This window comes from Amphichorda felina (assembly GCF_050947745.1).
Source record: "Amphichorda felina strain 45539 chromosome Unknown scaffold_9, whole genome shotgun sequence".
NCBI classification, from domain to species: Eukaryota; Fungi; Ascomycota; class Sordariomycetes; order Hypocreales; family Bionectriaceae; genus Amphichorda; species Amphichorda felina.
The window spans coordinates 120,226-138,105 of NW_028145041.1; the positions used below are offsets into that span (position 1 = coordinate 120,226).

General features: G+C 51.4%; 5 protein-coding genes across 5 annotated transcripts; 4 read left to right on the plus strand and 1 right to left on the minus strand.

Moving 5' to 3' along the window:
• Positions 1 to 1,112: 1,112 nt before the first annotated feature.
• On the plus strand, positions 1,113 to 2,193 carry ACO1O0_008570 (uncharacterized protein; the record flags this gene model as incomplete). Its single annotated transcript, XM_083197934.1, has 3 exons — positions 1,113 to 1,167; positions 1,242 to 1,819; positions 1,885 to 2,193. 3 exons carry the CDS (start codon positions 1,113 to 1,115, stop codon positions 2,191 to 2,193), a joined length of 942 nt encoding a protein of 313 aa, XP_083045669.1.
• A 597-nt stretch (positions 2,194 to 2,790) lies between these two features.
• ACO1O0_008571 (lytic polysaccharide monooxygenase auxiliary activity family 9 protein) lies at positions 2,791 to 3,535 on the plus strand (the record flags this gene model as incomplete). Its single annotated transcript, XM_083197935.1, has 2 exons — positions 2,791 to 2,842; positions 2,916 to 3,535. The coding sequence occupies 2 exons, from the start codon at positions 2,791 to 2,793 to the stop codon at positions 3,533 to 3,535; spliced, it is 672 nt and encodes a 223-aa protein (XP_083045670.1).
• Positions 3,536 to 7,754: 4,219 nt separating this feature from the next.
• On the plus strand, positions 7,755 to 10,486 carry ACO1O0_008572 (uncharacterized protein; the record flags this gene model as incomplete). The annotated part of the gene is made up of 4 exons (XM_083197936.1): positions 7,755 to 8,087; positions 8,211 to 8,303; positions 8,360 to 9,046; positions 9,239 to 10,486. The coding sequence occupies 4 exons, from the start codon at positions 7,755 to 7,757 to the stop codon at positions 10,484 to 10,486; spliced, it is 2,361 nt and encodes a 786-aa protein (XP_083045671.1).
• A 245-nt stretch (positions 10,487 to 10,731) lies between these two features.
• On the plus strand, positions 10,732 to 11,579 carry ACO1O0_008573 (uncharacterized protein; the record flags this gene model as incomplete). The annotated part of the gene is made up of 2 exons (XM_083197937.1): positions 10,732 to 10,770; positions 10,848 to 11,579. The coding sequence occupies 2 exons, from the start codon at positions 10,732 to 10,734 to the stop codon at positions 11,577 to 11,579; spliced, it is 771 nt and encodes a 256-aa protein (XP_083045672.1).
• A 3,227-nt stretch (positions 11,580 to 14,806) lies between these two features.
• Positions 14,807 to 16,376, minus strand: ACO1O0_008574 (uncharacterized protein; the record flags this gene model as incomplete). The annotated part of the gene is made up of 3 exons (XM_083197938.1): positions 14,807 to 15,610; positions 15,763 to 15,902; positions 15,971 to 16,376. The coding sequence occupies 3 exons, from the start codon at positions 16,374 to 16,376 to the stop codon at positions 14,807 to 14,809; spliced, it is 1,350 nt and encodes a 449-aa protein (XP_083045673.1).
• Positions 16,377 to 17,880: the final 1,504 nt, after the last annotated feature.

Genomic DNA, 17,880 nt, shown 5'->3' on the forward strand with positions numbered 1-17,880 from the left:
CCAGAGATACTACTATGTATGTACCTGTCTTGTACGAAGTAATATCCGTAGTTGTATCCGTTTCCCTTTGCCTCAGCCCCGCAACAAATCAAGGATTGCACCGGGCTGGGTATAAACGTGGGGAATCCGACAGCTTGGGTTCCATGACGATCCAGGCGATTATTACATAGTATTACCAGATTATGAGTCTGTAAAGCAGGTGTATGAGCCCGAGCCACAAATATGTGTGTCCATACCACATATATTCAATGCGAAATGTCAAACTATTGACATGATGAAGGACAGGAAAAGGCGGCGATGGAGCTGTTATTTTAATCTGGGGCGTTGGTGAGCTTAGCTGTGGGGGCATCATGGAGACCGCATCAAAAAAGAGGCCACTGCCAAGGGTCCAGGGGACCAGCAACCAGGAATCAGGATGACCTCAGCCCACTTATGTGGATATCAGAGCGGTCCCCAAAACAGTCCCCTTGGCCTCTTAAGGTAAAGTCGTGTGGAAACCTCCAGCCAGACACACGAGTCCTGGAGACCCGAGTTGTCCGTGGCGATGGCGTCGAGGGCCGTCCCTGGCTCGTCTTCAGTAGCCTCTTGGCTGAGCGCCTGTCGTCCGTCGCTTGTTGGGCGAGATCCGCGGTGTCCCATCATCCCATGGATAGGTACGTAGTCCCATGACTCCCATCTGTCAGTTCCTGGATGGATGATGCCAGCCTGTCAGTGTCACTCGAGCGAGCCACCAGAACGGCAGCATCACCTTGTGGACTCCGACTTGCGGTGTAGGCGCCTGATCCTTGTCTTGGACAGTCGGATATGTTTTTTTTTTGACATGACTCGTTCAACCCAGAGATATGGCTCGAAGCGTACTCGTATCATGCGTCGCTGAACTACCGGTCCCCAATCTGACGTCCAGCGTCCGAACGAGAGGGGGCGGGGGCTCTACTATTATCCACGACTAGTATCCGTACTGCATGTAAAGTACGGATAAATATTACCATGTGCGTCCCCTTGCTCTTGTGCGTCTTGATTAAACCTTGTTCCATCTCCTCGCTTGCTCTGTACCTTGCCCTGTAAACACCGAACCCCCTTACACCTTGTCTGCCTCGTTGTCTGCCGCCACCATGTCCGCCTACGACATCAAGGGAAAGTATGCCATTGTGACCGGTGCTGGATCTGGTATGTCACTCTGTGGGGGTGGATGATAAGTCTCCGATCTAGATGACGCATGCCGAGAGCTGACCAGACTTGAGGCATCTGCCAATCCTTCACCAGGCAGCTCCTCGAGGGCGGCTGCACCGTCATGATGGCGGATATCAAGCTCCGTCCCGAGGCTCAGGCCCTTCTTGACGAGTGGACGACGACCGCCGAGGGACAGCCCACGGCGACCTTCCAGCAGACCGATATCAGCGACTGGGCCCAGATCTCGGCTCTGTGGAAGGCTGCCCTCGACAAGTTCGGCCGCGTTGACATTGTCTGCAACGGCGCGGGCATCTACGAGCCCCCCTCCAGCACCTTCTGGAACTCGCCCGGTATCTCCCCCCTGGCCGAGGACAAGGAGGATGCCAGCCCCGGCGTGTACAAGACCTTCTCCGTCAACACCATGGGCCCCATCCGCCTGGCCCAGATCGCCGTCGACTACTGGCTTGAGAACCGCAATGTCCAGGGCAACCTGCTGTGGATTGCCAGCCTGGGCGGCTACGTCCACTCGCTGCAGTCGCCCCTGTACTTTGCCAGCAAGGCCGCCATCGTCAGCATGGTCAAGTCGCTGGCCAACCTGCGGAGCCGCTTCAACATCCGCAACGCGGCCATCTGCCCTGGTGCTGTCTACGTTAGTACATCCCTTTGCGTTGAGCTTGTGGGAAATCAGTGCTAATCCAATCCGTCCTCGTGCAGACCCCCATCTTCCACCCCGAGTACTGCCGCGACCGAGTCCGCGCCGACGACCTGACCCTCACCCCCGACCAGTGCGCCGCTGTCATGATGAGGATCCTCACCGAGGCGCAGTACGGCGACGGCAACATCCTCGAGACCATGCTGGTGGGCAAGCGGGGAGAGGCGACCGTCAGCGTGCGCGACGTGCCTCTGCAGGCGCTGTACCCGACCCAGGGGCCTGTCGGAGAGGAGAACCATCTTCTTGAGGAGGAGGAGAAGTTCACCAAGCACCTCCAGGACCATGGCATGCGCACCAGCATCATGAAATAAGTGATTGGTTTCGGGAGCGAGCTGAGATGACAAGCTACGATGAACTTATATAATAATATATACATGCAACCAAGGCCGAGATGGTCCTGTGCGTCTGTCGGCCCCCACGTGTTTCGGAATCCCAATCCTGGATCTTGCTCACGATCCAATTCGTGGAATGGTGTCGGATCTGACATCCACAGCATCATTGTGAAGCATGCCCAGGCGGCATGCACTGCCCCGGTCCCCGCATTTTCTCAACTTTCAACCAGCTTATTATATTACATGGACTATGGAAGTGGCCAATCCGAGGATTGATTCTGGGCGATGGTGGTGTCATGGCGAGGGTTGCCAAGAGATGGTCGATCGATTGCCCTAAACAAGGTACGGAGGCTAAACTTCCCTCCTCGATTATATTACCTGCCCATATTGGCAAACCAGGAAGCATCATGGCCGCTCAAAATAGAGATTTAATATAATGGACGAGAACAAGGTACGATGGCGATTCTATGAAGATGACATACATAAACCTGTGCCCTTGAGCCGTTCGCCCTTACGCTATCAACCATACAACCACCATCGCCATCAGCCATCACCCACGCAATATTTGTGCCCATCATGAAGACCGCCGCCCTCGTCGCCCTGATGGCTCCCGCAGCCCTGGGCCACTGTAAGATTTCCGGGCCTATTCTGAAACTAATGGGCATGTCGTTCTTACAAGGTGCTGACCACGGAACCTACAGACTTCTTCTACCAAACCATCGTCGACGGGACCACGTCGGAGCAGTGGGAATTCATCCGTGAAACGGCCAACAACCCCAACGCCTACCCCGTCGAAGATGTCTCCTCCAGCGAGATGACCTGCTTCGAAAAGTCCGGCCGCCCCGCCGCGGGCGTCCTGCCCATCGCCGCCGGCAGCGAAATCGGCTTCACGTCGAGCAACAGCATGGGCCACCCAGGCCCCCTGATCTTCTACATGGCGCGCGTGCCCGACGGCGAGGACGTCGACTCGTGGTCGCCCTCCGGCGACGTCTGGTTCAAGATCGACCAGACGGGCAACGTGCCCGACGAGTCGCCGCCCTTTGAGACCAACATGTCCGAGTTCTTCACCACCATCCCCAGCAGCCTCAGCCCCGGCAACTACCTGCTGCGGGCCGAACACATCGCCCTGCACATTGCTGGCGCGCCCCAGTTCTACATTGCATGCGCACAGCTCGAGGTCTCGGGCAGCGGGTCCGGCAGCCCGTCGTCGCTGGTCTCGTTCCCTGGGGCGTACTCGCTCAGCGATCCTGGCCTGGCTTGGGATATGTATGGTGATACGGGGGCGTATCCTTATCCTGGTCCGGAAGTCTGGGGTAACTAAGGACATCATGTTTTGTAATCCTTCAGTGGGAGATTTAGTTCGGCAGGTAGAACTTGTTGAACTTTCTAACTTCATGTTTGTTGGCAGACGCCGATATTTACAAGGCGAATTCAAAATCAACATGATGTAGGGTATTTCGAATCCGTAAAAGACAGGGTGAATAATCTGATACTCCAGCGGCATGCCATTGTCCACATTAGTGAGGCGCTGTTCTGGGACAAGTAGCATAGGGTAGCTTGCGAGTACATCTACCAGTCGTGAAAGGACTTACAGCCGCTATAAAGATTAATATAAGACTGACTTCCAGGTTATAACCTTGGCATAGGCATATATAGTACCTAAACTCAGACTCACTATATTTACTCCGTGGAATATGGTAACTCTGTTGACATGACACTGGCGGTTATTGATGGCGCGGCAAGAGTTTTTAGTGTTAGTCTTCCTTTGAACAATACCTAGAGTCGTCGTGAAAGCCACGACAATGATGTACTATGTATGAATTCATTGTAGAACTATTGAAATTAGAGAATCTACAGTTTCTGGAGACAATATATGTGTGTCACCGCCATGAATTGGAAACATGCACAAGGGCAGCAGACAGAATGCAATGTGACCGAATAGACCATTGGGGTACGGTCTACTAGATCACTATGTCATGTCATGTTTTCTTGACCCGTCTCGCCCGACGCCGAGGCCACCCAGGGGCTGCAGAGCTGGATCGATGGTGCGTCTTTTTAAACCCAGTCGGGCAGGTCGAACCTTTCATTGTTTACTTGTGCTCAAACAATTGTGAGTTGATTGGATGGAGGCGCGAGGGGTGCAGCTGACGCGGGAAACGTCACAAGAGACACAACACCCAGCACCCAACACCCAACACCAAGGCAATGCGGTACATCCGACAGTAGCAAAAAAAACCTGTCACGTACAGCCTCTAGTTCTATCCACACGGCAACTTGAATAACTAGGTTCATGGCTTGTTAATGACCATCAAAGTGAATTTCTATCTGGGCTCCGAATTTCTCATAACTTTCTCATGACCCAAAACTTCTCCGCCGCGCCTCGTGAATGTACATGCGGACCACACCACATTCTCACTACTCTGGCCAATCACTTGCGCAACCCATCTGTGAAAGCCCGTAATGGCCACCTTGCAGCACTGTCTGTATTCAGCTCCTCCTCGTCGCCGAATCAAAAGTCCAGTTATCACACTGTCAGCTGCCTGTGAGGGGTCGAGGTGGGCATGTTGAGGTAGCTCGACCCTTCTGTATATATGTACATGTATTGATGCTCCCCCTCCTGCACTTCCACCACGTTCAGCAGCCTTCTAAAAAAAATCCCCCGGCCAAAATTTCCCGTCTTTCGCTCGCTCAAGGACTAGCAACAGCGAAGGGTCCTCGAGGTTCCAAAATCCATCCTTGGTTTTCGTCTTTCGCTATTCCCCAAAGTTCACTTTTATGGAACTTGAGATGCTATAATCCACCATGGGCGCCAAGAGTAACAGCTCTCGAACGGAGGAATTGTCCGACTGGATACATGTATGGGAGGAAAAGTATTTGCGGGACCTCAAGGATGACCAAAGTTCGAGTGCTCCCCTCAACGGTAACCTGTAATGTCACTAACCAGAACTAGATCCCCCAGGAGAGGAGTACAAAGCGCAAGAGAATTATCAGGCAACTGAGGATGTTCAGCAGCAGTATCCTGAACAGCCTTCCGATGGGCAGTTAGATCAGCGTAAGATAGGCAAACTGTAACATCATTTGAAGCTAATCAGCCCTAGGGTATGAAGTACATCCCACGTACGAGTTTAGGCCAGGAAAAGTAGTAAGATAAGGTCCTTAGCTAAACAAGCATACTAACATCCAAATTAGATCTTTAAAACATATTGGTCTGGGCCGAAAAGCCCCATAGCTGGCGGAAAAGAAGGATACAAGCTAAGTGAGCTTGTCTACTTAGGCTTTAGGCGCTTCGTTATAATTGCAACTGACTACGGACACTCGCAATGCGTGTAAGTTATTATTATAGGAGAGTATAGCAGACGTCTGAGGGCGGCAGCTGACTTAGATGTATTCTCAGACCAATTATGACCTACGAGGGTAAAGCTTGCTCACAAGCAGGCGTCAGACCCCATAAGCATGGAATCATTTACGATGAAAGAAAAACGCCAAAGAGTCTATCTGGCGAGCCGCCTCTAGGCTATCAACCGGTCCGAGCCACCATGTACAAAGGCGCCGAAACACTTGCCAGAGAGTCACGCGTCAATTACGCCAGTATATCCGCTATCGAGCATAATATGCCTGTTTGGTTCATTGGAGAGGTCCATGTGGACGATTTTCGTATTGTTAAGAAAGCCTACGACAGATGCTGGATGAAGCAGAATCACGGTGGGCACCATTGTAGACGGGATAACCACGAACCCAATGTTACCCTCAACGACTATGTTAAAATTTATCCTTTGGACGACGAAGAAGAGCGGTCAGAGTTGGCTGTCAAGATGACAACTCATAGGGCTTTCCCTGAAGAGGTGGACCTACTCGAAGAACTCGGGCAACACCAGGTTTGCAGCACATCCCCTGTTGCAGACGAGTCTCTCCGCCATGGAATGGAGTCTCAAGAGCAGGAAGAGTCTACGGGACAAGGCCAAACCCCCAGGCAGCCATCAGATACCCATGGTGAAGACGAAACGTTACAGAGAACCATACCACTTGCTCCTACAGACTCGGGATACGGATCAGCATCTGCAATGGATAGCGAGCGGAGTAAATCTGGAGACCAGGTTGCTTCCCAGTCTGAACAAGAGCTCGCCGACCAGGACACTAGTGACACTGCTAGCGAGTATTCCAACACGTCAAGCACGTCATTTTCGAGACAGAGGAGCTATATATCGGAACTGGCAAATTATTTGGCTAGTGAAGCTATGATGCTTCATGTGGAGAAAGAGACGCAGAACCGGGTTTCGGCAATTTTGCCCGATATTCTCAAAGCCTTCGCATTGAGGCTTGGACACCATGCCCCTACGCAAATGCACAGAGATGTTATGGCTTTTGTGCACAGGTATAGACGGTGAGTAAACTATACACTTGTAGATCAAAGCCCCCAGTCGACTCAAAAGTCTTTACGGATATTGAGAGGAAGTGCTCAGTACTCTGATCATAATAACCGTGGTTGTTTATATGGGCCATTCTAACAGCACTAGTGAAATTTCTGCGACTTTTACAGATATAAGTTTCAATCAGGAGAATGACGAGATTGATAAAGACACATATAGCTCGGATGCTATGTCTTTAAAGGAACTTATGGACCGCTGGGATTCGGCAGGAAGCCTCGAAGGCCATCGACTAGAAGAAGGACCAGAAAAACTGGAATATCCGCAAACTCCATACGCCAACAATACTGAGGACGAGAAAGATCCGTACACAACCGAAAACGAGGATGAGGATGACGCGTACACAAACACGAACGGACATGAGGATGTGCCCGAGAGCTGGCTTCTTGCCTATCGAGAGTTTGTTTTCAATACCGATGCGTACACATGGTTGCTATCTCGATTACGAAAGGAATTTCACCTCATTCCGACAGAACCAAATAGCATGCGAGTAATCGGAGATAAGATCATGTCCTCGCTCCCATCAACTCGCAAGATCAGTAGGAAGGTATCTCCACAGAGTTACAGTGCCAGATTTGAGCTCGACTTGGATATTCTTAGTTTCTTCGCCACTCAGGGATATGTAACACGACCAGACGAGGTGTTGGAGGGTGTCATCACCCTGACCGGGTCTTGTTCGGATGCACAGGCGGCAACTTGTGCCCAATATATGAACCAAACATGGCCTTCAGCAGGGGCGACCACACTTGGACTGGTTAAAAGGGCTCTCAAAGGCAAAAAGACGCATTCGCAGCAGTGTAAGTGTAATTGTGAAGGCATATCTCACTGTTCTGCTTACATAACTGCCTACTAGGTGAACTATCGGACGGAACAACGCTCAGCGGGTGGTTCAGCGGGTCAAGTTTCATAGCGGAAGTCAAAGGTGTCGCGGCATCTATCGTCGAAATTGGAGAACAGCTTGCCTGGATTGGGGCTGCTTTAAGGGCGTCCCCGAGGCAGCACGGACTCGTCTATTCCACACCAATCATCACCGATATCCTTCAGAACACAGAGATAGCACGTCAACCTCTGCTCCAGCAGTCATTAACCGATATCACCTGCAAGATTGGATTTAAAATGGAAGAAATTGGACTAACCGTCAGCCCTATCAATGGACAGTGCTGGCACGACATTTTCAAGAACCCAGTCATTGTGAAGGGATACCCCATTCCCCAGAGACCTGAGTGGAGTACCGGCCTGGAGATACCTCTCAACATGATGGCAGGACTAGCTCGGAGTCAGCGACTCGACCGATTCAGGGACAAGCTCTACATTAAGGGCTTTTCAACGATGCTGGTTCCGACAAAGCAAATTGGTGATGTGATTTGCTGGCATATGATCTACAACAAGGATGGAAGCCGGATATCCTACCTAGATGATAACGTGGACCAAGAACAACAAATCGGCCGTGTAGGCCTGGAAAATTCCCGCCATGTGCTAGGATGGTGCTCAGAAGCTAGGTTTTATGCCGGTGAGGCCATTCCTTGTAAACATTTGACCAGGAAATTGCTGCTGACTTGGAATATATGACAGGCTCAGCTGAAGGATACCATCCGGTCACTCACTCGGGTCTCCCTAAGCCTCACGCAGGTTGTGCCCTCGCCAAAACCTTCGTTTCCCCTGGGCGTATGATCATGGGTGGTCCAGCTTTTAAAATTGGTGCTAAGGACACCCCTACTCAGGTATCTCGCAACGGCTATATCCCCAGACTAAAGTGGATATCCACCAAGTTCGTGCTCCTATGGGACGAGGACGACAAACGAGGCTGGCTTATTAACGGCACGAGTGCACTGCTGCACATAGTGCGAGCATCCCTAGCACATGACAGTAGCGACAAGTTTCAATCTGCGTTTCTTTTCAAGAGCGAGGACCTGAAAGAATCGACAACGCCCTTTCTAGCCGACTCGGCCATTGACGTGCTGATCAACCCCGAGAACCTGGGGCTGAAGCTATACCCCGAGAAAGACGGATATCTTCTCCTCGAGAGCCGCATTGACCATTTTTACAACATTTTGGAGAAGTTGATCGATCATCAAACCGACATAGCGGGAGACTGCGGCGGGAATTTAAGTGGGAATCCGCGAAGCCATCTCGAGGGATGGGACTTTGAGGACCTAGCGACGAACCGCGACCCGTTGTACCCCCGCGTGGCCATTCTTGAGGCTGCAGGCAAAGGATGGGTTGACTTCGCCAGAGCCATCCACGCTGTCACATTGGTTGGGCGCTGTTTTGGCGAAATTATCCGGCCGACCAATGCGGATATGTGCGAATACTGGGCTGAGCTGCCCAAGCAGAAGTATTACATCGCAAGTTGCTTCTCTGACCTGAGAGAGGTGGTCAAAGAGCATGGCAGCCACGAGGATGGTCATGTTAGGCTCAGCGACAACCTGATATGGCACACCCCGACGACCATTCTGGGGACCTGTCGATGCAGAGGTGCATTAGGAAAAGATCATTGCGACCCAGTCCAAACCCTGTACCCGTCAGCTCTCTCTACGAGATTGCTCCCCAGAAGACACCCAATTCCACTACAAGGTGAAGGAGCTCTTATTTTTGGACAGAGTTCCAATTTCTCGTGGGTATGGGGGGATATCGGTCATCCTCAAGAAGGCCAGCTCGAACCGGCAGCGTCTGGGGCCAAAGAGGCCGGCGCAGACTCACCTTCGTTTGAGGATAGCGGGATCGGCTCAAGCTTGACACGATCGGCGTCTGAGACATCTCGGCCAAGGTCTATTGCTCAGTTGATGAGGTCTCCAAGCGACTTTCGCACCGCGAAGCCAAAGTCTGCAGCTCCTATCAAAAACGAAAAACACGGTAGAGAAGATTACACGGTGGGAATTATCTGTGCATTACCGGCAGAACTGATGGCAGTAAGGGCGGTCTTTTCCTGCGAGCACAATAGCCTTGAGACAGGGTCAAGGGACAGCAACAGCTATGTGCTCGGCGAGATAGCTCAGCATATGGTCGTCGCGACGTGTCTCCCGGCCGGTGAATACGGAACCAACTCGGCTGCCGCAGTCGCGTCCAACATGGTGCGCAGCTTCTCATCACTCAACCACGGGTTCTGCCTCCTGGTTGGCATCGGCGGCGGTGTTCCCTCAGAGGAAAACGACATCCGGCTTGGGGATGTGGTGGTCGGCCTCCCTAAAGGCAAGTTCCCTGGGGTCGTCCAGTACGATCTGGGCAAGGAGATGGATGGTGGCACCTTTGAGCGGACAGGAACTTTGCGGGGCCCGCCACGCGTCCTAACAACCGCCATCAATATCCTACGCTCTGACCCGAGTCTGCGATTTGACCCGTTGGGCCCTGAACTCGGCGAGATATCCGCCCGCCTGCCCGGGTATTCCCACCCCGGACAGAAGCTCGATGTGCTGATCCAAAGCTTCTGCGCAGCGTGCCGGTCGCGAGAGGCATGTCCCTCAGGTGGCTCCCATGCGAAGCAGCGCATCCCACGCCCGACAGACGCACCCGAGATTCACTACGGGCCCATAGCCTCAGGCAACCGTGTCGTGAAAAGCTCCAAGTTCCGCGACTGGCTGGAGGGCGAGCATGGCGTGCTGTGCTTCGAGATGGAGGCTGCGGGTGTGGTCAACGCGGTGGATTGCCTCGTCATCCGAGGCATCTCCGACTACTGTGATGGACACAAGAATGACACCTGGCAGAACTATGCGGCCGCCACAGCGGCGGCGTACGCGAAGCTATTGCTTAGTGTTGTGGGCAAGGAGAACCATGTGTCTGGCCGCGGTGGCTTCGGGAAGAGTTTGAAAAGGGGCCGCAGTGGGAGAAAGAGGCGCGAACAGAAGGCATAGTGTTGCACTGGCTGGTTGAATACATGCATGTTGGTTGGGCTGCCAACGGTTTAATGTCTCGGATCGCAAAACTCGTCCTGCCTCTCAAGAGACGGAGCGGGGCCCTCGTTCTCCCAACTCCCCAGGATACACTTAAGTATCACAAGTATACACATCACTTCAGCTTTCCCCTCCTATCCAAATTCTTCCTTTGCCTAGTCCTGGTCATAATTCTATTTTACTTCAGCTCAGCGCCATATAGACGTATGGCGGATTCCGAGAGTGTCGTGATGAAAGTGATCAAGGTAAGCGCCAGTGGTTACATACACTCATCGGCCCAAGCGAGTTTTTGCCATGGAAGCTAACATTTTTCCACCCAAAGGTCACCCAAAAACGCTACGGCGTGGTGGAAGGCGACTATTTCATCAAGGGCATCCTGCCAGTTGGATGGGAAGATTTGATGCTTCCTTTGCTGTGGCCCGCTGAGCGCATCAAGAATGAGCACGCAGCCCTTGATCTCATCAGAGAGAAGACGAACATTCCAGTACCTCGGGTCCTGGAAAGAGGTTTTAGCGAAGAGTTTGGTCACTATCTCAAACTGGAGTGGGCAAGCGGAATCGAAATGTACGACATCGTCAACGGAATAGGTGCTGGTGCAGCGTGCTTGATGACTCCTGGCCAGCACGGGCACGCAACTGAGGGCCAGTGCAATCAGTGTCGGGATATGGTCATGGCAAACGCGGACCGACTCGTGAGCGAGACATTGTACCCTGCTTTGGAGGGGTTGCAGAGTTTCCAGACAGGGCTGAACGGCACGGTGATCCCGCCACCCTGGATCACTGAGGGTGACCGCCGTGAGCACTGGCCCGTCAAGACCTCTGACATGGGCCCTGACGAGGACCGCCGCTCATTTGTCCTCTGCCATGGGGATTTATCATATCACAACATGCTGGTCGCCCCAGACACTCTCGAGATAAAGTGGCTCCTTGACTGGGAGTGTGCCGGCTTCTTCCCTAAGGAATTCCTACGCATCTTCGCTCCCACCCGCGCAGAATACGAGAGCCTGTTTACGAGCGAGGGGCGCAGACAGCATTTCATAGACCTTCTCGAGTAGATGGTGACACCACATTAACAATATCATTCAATCACCATATTGAATCAGCCACCAATGCGCAACCCGCCTGTAAAATCTTGTTCTTCACCTAGCAAATGGAGGTGCTTTACCGAACCCTATCATAGTTTCTCAGTCACGCGTGTATGATCACTTCCCCTACCTAGCCTAGTACATACAACCGCAACCAGCAGTAAATACCGGTCTCTGTCAAGCGCTTGCCAAGAAGACATCTTTGGTTGCCAATGCATGAAGACTGCTAAGCAAATCCTCCTCTTCAATACTCAAGACAGACGCCGCAGATACTCCAGAGGATGGGAAATACTCAGCGTCGATACCGCACCTGCTTGCCTAGTAAGTATGTAGCCACCAAAGCTGGAACAAGAGTAAAATCCTACGTTGCGCCAGCTTCTGGGAGAATTCCCTCATTGAGATACTGCCTCAAATGCTTTGCAGTGCACAGTGACGGCATGCTGAGAGTACAGTGCCCATAGGATTTCTGCTCCACCAGGCGAGCGCCTTCGAAGCTATCCTGGGCTTTTTTCGCAGATACCAATGGACACACGGGGTCCCAGGTAGTTGAAAGTACCAGTATTGGCTCGGCTGTCCTTATCCGCGGGAATTCAGGGTGGTACCGAGGGTGGAAGTTGTGGGTTGTTGGAATCGACCACGAGGCCCGATCGTAGATATCAGATACTTTATATGTCGACAACAAGAAGGAAATTTCCGGTGTTGAGATGGTATGGTTACGGATTGGGGTAATGCCGTGGACTGGAGCATCCTGCCCAGTTTTTCGATTATCATTCAACCCGATGAAGGTAGTCGAGTCGTCCACAATATATTTCAGAACCCATGACTCGGAGTATGCGTTGTAAGCAGCGGTTGTGTTGCCGTTCAGAAGCTCCGCCAGGTTCTTTGCAAGAAGAGGCCAAGTATTCGGCTTATAAAGGGCGTAAAATATCCCGTTGGACACTAGATTTCTTCGGGTAATCGCTCCGTAGTTAGTGCTGTTCAAGTAAACGGGAATTGGCTCTTCATCTAGGGCGCGTAAAAAGTCCTCGATATATGATTCAAGTTGCCCAGCCGACTTGAAATGCTCTCCTTTGATTGAGTTCAGCGGACAAGCTTCTCCGGCTCTGAAACATTCCACGACAAAGCCCGTGAAGATGGCGTCTGTGTCGATATACTCCTCTTCAAAGAGAAAGGAATTATACCATTCGTCCTGATTACTAACACCGTCAATTACCATTCGGGAGACCCGCTCTGGGAACATTTGCGCATATGTTTGACCGAGTGTGGTTCCATCTAGGCAAGTTAGTCAAATTAACGACCTTGGAAACGGGAGAGAACAGACAGCTGAGACCCCAGTAGTACATCTTCTGCTGCCCGATGGCGTCGAGGATAGAGTTCATGTCCGAAGCTGTCTGGGGAGTATTGATGTATTTTCCATACGCGCCCGTCATATCTTCACATGCCTTTGCTTTATTCTCGGCCCTCGTGTACATCTCACCAGCTTGGAACTCAAGGTCCCAAGGGTTGCTGGTCAATGCAGCAGCTCGTTGGGCATTGCCTGAGTAGCAAACGGCTTGCGGTATAGATCCACCTACACCACGAGGGTCGAAACTCAGCAAGTGGAAGCCTTCCCCGATGAGCGTATTTAGATCCGAAGCAGATCCCCGAAGAAAGCCGACTCCACTGGCTACAGCATATCAGCACATGTTACGCAAACTGAGGTCTCGGCATACCTCCGGGTCCCCCGGGATTTAGAAAAATGTGCCGATCTCCACTAGCAGATGCATTTTTGGCCAGCATTCTGATGATGGGTATCGAGAAGGTCTTTTCAGACGGTTGACTGAAATGATCCATGGGGACATCCAGCCGGGAACCTTCCAACCGTGTCAGCTCGGCTCATAATATCCCAAAAGGCGGTGCCTAATCACATTGGAGGGTGTGATTATTAGCCTCGCCACACTCCTTCCATTGCAATCCAGAGACTGCATGGGAGCTCAGAGGCATCTGAAATTCGTCTGCCAGAGATGGAGCCACAAGAGCAAAGCTGATGCATGCTGTCGCTAACACGCCCGAGATCAGGCTATTCCAGCCTTTGGCATGGCAAAACATGATGAGCGTGATGTTTCAAGTGAGGAAAAAAGCAATTCGGGAGCTTGAGTGCTTCAGCTTTATCCATGTTTCGATAGACGACATTGTGGGTGCCATGCGTCAAGATGGTTGAGTACGAGTAGGTAAAGATGGGTAGATGGGCGCAGGCACCAGCTGATGCTTACGAGTTACGAGTTACGAGTTACGGCCACCCACCCTTAACAGGGCCTATATCAGTGCCTCAGGCAGCCACCAGTTCGGAGACAATGACCGATTCGTGGCATCAATGATGGAGAGTTTGTCCTCTCTATTATGCTGCGCCGGACTATATTCTGAATCCCTCTGTAAGCTTCAGACTGTTTATGATCGGTGGGCGTAAATAGCATGTCACAATCCTTCTTGGCAAATGATAACCGTGTCGAAATGATTGAATTAGTATAATTTATAATTCAGCGCCCTCAATGCTCAACGCGTTGTTATGTTGGCGGTTTCGGGAAAAGTCTGAATAGGGGTCAGGATGGGAGACAGAGGCGGAGACGGAGGGCACAGTCCACGGTCGCCCCGTAAACCTCACCACTTTTTATTTTTTATTTTTTATTTTTTTAAGGGAGAAAAAATGCACATTGCATTCATTCAGAGACCATTAACTGCCTACTAACACCAGACTTTTGCGTACCGGACCCAATTACCGAACAGCGTAAAAACACTAAACAAGGTTCCAACACGAATCACTACTCCACCAACTGCTCACTGGGAACATTCTCCTGGAGAAGAGCGCCCGTCGATTGCTCACTGGGCACAGTCCCCTGGAACAGACCGCCCGACGCCGCAGCTTGGGTCTTGGCACTAGTTTCCTTGGCTGGACCCCATTCCATGTCCATGATGCTTTTGCGACTCGGTTTGAGCTTCGTCGTGAGATTTGCCAAGGTCAGGTTTCCCAACGGCCGCCGTTCCTTTTTGGTCCCAGCGGCAGCGGCATGTGCCGGGGTCTCCTTGGGCGTTGCTCCGGGAAACACGGGTTTCGACTCCTCGGAACTGGACCCGACTGCTCGCCGCCAAGCTCTCCGGGCCTTGCCAGGCACGGTCGAAAGCCTCCAAGTGGACAAAGCTTTCACCAGACGCCTAGTCCTCTAGTCTAGGGCTGGATCTTCCTCTTCTTCCTCCACTGGCTCCTCCTCCGCTTCGGTGTCTTCGCGTGGGAGCATCAATGGTACTCGTAGCAGGTTTGGAGGAGGCTGATGCGTAGGGTCTAGCTCCTCTGGAGCCTCTCCCGCACCAGACAGTGCCGCAACCTGGAGCAATTTCCATTGCACCTCAATGATGGTCTTTATCTTTTCCAAGTCTTCTTTCTGAACCCTGAGGTTCAGGACTCTCCCTGACTCAACACGTCGACCAGACTGATCTCGGACTCTTGCTCCAGGCTTGGGAGCCTCCACCGCACCATGCATACACCCCAAGATGGCGCGTTTGACTGCTTGAAGTGATTCCTCTGTGTCAATATCAACAATCACCCTCGCCTCGCAGTTGTCACCTTTCGGACGACTGAGAAACCCCCGCGCCAGCTTGTCGTGGATCTTGCGTGGCAACCACTGCCATTCAACCTTGTATGAGACATACTTGTCTCCGTCGTCCTTAACGTCTCCAATCCACTTCAAGCCGAAGTAAGCTTTGCCCCACCACCGGTGCAATTGCGTTTCGAAACAAATCATGTTCCAGGCCCTATCAGAGGCCGCAAGCTCTCCATTGTCTGGGGCCACCAACTTAGCCAGCTTACTCTTCAGTTCTGAACTGAGGAGGAACCGCTGGCTGAGGAGGATTTCTTGAAGGTTCGCGCAGCGGTGAAGTGTCGAATTCGATTTGAAGGGCCAGACGTGACACGCGTCTGGGTCGGGGGTGCCCATTACGACACAGGCGAAGCCGTCTCGTCGTTGTGCCTAAGATGAACCGTCAGTATTTCTTGAGCTACTCTCAAAGTGAGACGAATCAGCATGCTGGAATATACCTAGAATACACCTAGAATACACCTAGAATACACCTACAATACACCTACAATACACCTGGAATACACCCTGAAGTATGTACTGACCTTTTTCACTTCGGTTTGAGAGCGGTCGACGGCATTTCCCCGACGGCGAGGCTGGAACGTCGGGTCGGTGCTCTCATCTTGAGATGAGGCTCTGGATGGTGCTGGACTCTGGCTGCTCTGACCATCACCCCGCTGCAAGACTATCAATCGCTCAAAGTTAGAATCATATGGGCGGCGAAAAAGGGTAGAAGGTAGAAGGGGCCCATACATCTGGCCAACAGAGACTCGCAATTCTTGATGCAGTAAAAGGCATCGAACACTGATATGTCAGACATCGTGCTGAGCTTCTGGAGCATATCCAGGTCTGCAAACATCATGTACGCAATATGCGTCACGTTTGGCTGAAAATCTCGAATCTCGTTCGAACCTTGCAGCATTTCGGCTTTGGACTTGAGTTTTTCGACGAAGCCCTTCGCCAGCCGGAGTCTCTCTTCAATCTCTACATCCAATGCGTTAATCTCGTCCTCAGTGTGTTGGGGGCGAGTGACTGGTCGGGCCTTGTGGAAGCCCATGCCATCGTGAACATCTGTTAGGAGGAGTCCACTGGATCCCAGGAACTCATTAACACCGTCTAGGTACTTCTCCTTAACTTTCTCAGGTACTGGAGTTGCCATGGCCACATCCTTGTTTGCAGTGGTGGCCGAATGGTGTTGTAGACAGCAGGAAAGGATATGAGGACGGATGATGTGGGAGTTGGTGGGAGTGGGAGAAAGTGAGAGGAAGGATGGAAGGAACGGATCCAAAATACGGTATTTTGTGGACGGAAATAAAGTCTGACTGCTTGATTCTACGGGCTTCTATTTTCATCAAGCCTTATGCAATTTTAACCTTCCAAGTCGCAGCCGTGCAGTGATGTGGCACTGACAGCTGTCATGGTCGCACAGCGTGAGTTGCCTACCTACAGGTACTTACCTACTTACTGAGGTACGTAGTAGACTCATATCACCAGGGGTACGTACATCGAAGGTCTCGGTCACTAAGTAAGTAAGTTCCCATTTATCCTCATTCTCTATGTACCTTCCCGGACGCTCAAAGGGGGTGAATCTGACATGTCTACTGTTTGTCAGCCTATTTGATGTTTTTGGTGTTTGTTTATACCTTGAATGTTTTCAAACCATTGCCGTGGCAAACAAGCTAACGCGTTGCCTTCTCATGTACGTTGGACCATCAAATTAACCATCGGGTGCCAACGAAGCTAAAAACAAACGGGAACTACCTTAACGTACCAAGTACTGGTATCCTGTACATGTGGACAAAATCAGCCTCCAACTTAAACTCTAGCTGAATACGTCTAATAAATTCCAGTAGGGCTCTTCTAGACATCCTGCCGCTGTGGCGGGAAGCTGGGGACTCGGGAGTGAGGGAGAGGGCACCTTCATGTACTAATGACTATACTCGCGGGCTCAGTGTGGAGGTGGCTGATTATAATTTACCCAAGTTATGCGAACCACTTCGACATGGTTACCATTTGCCAAGAAAGCCTCTCAAATTCTATCTACGCCCACCGCTTGTACTAAACAGCTTGAAATTCATTGAGGGGCTCAAGATATGGTATGGGGCGACATAGTGGAGAGGAAGATACCTACAGGCTACTATATGTTTCTGTTTTTTTTCCCCTTTCGCTTGTGTTCTTTTTTTACACTGTTGATATTTTACGGGAAGACCGTGGACTATGTAAATAGCTATCAGTGACAGAAGAGTGCCACGAGCAGGAATTCAGCGGGCTTTAAACAGTCCTGCCAGATTGATGAATATGTCTCTAAATACCTACACGTATACACACACATGTATGTATATAAATACATATAAGATAACAAGCTAAGTACCCCCATCATTTCGGGTTTTGTGACTGATCTGTACGAGCGAGAGTGGGTGTGATTGATATATTAATATTAATATTAACATTGTGATGTTGCCATCTGCTGCCTATCCATCCGGCTTACTAGACCTATCATCTTCATTATCCACTATCTCTTGCTCCGCGGGCTCGGATGGAGATGGTAGTGATGACAGGGATATACTATCTACTGCCTTGGTCGGAGCCACTATATTTGCCCCTTTGAAACTAGAAGCGCCCAAAAACTTAGCAGGCGAGGATATTCGGCGCCTCGTTCTACT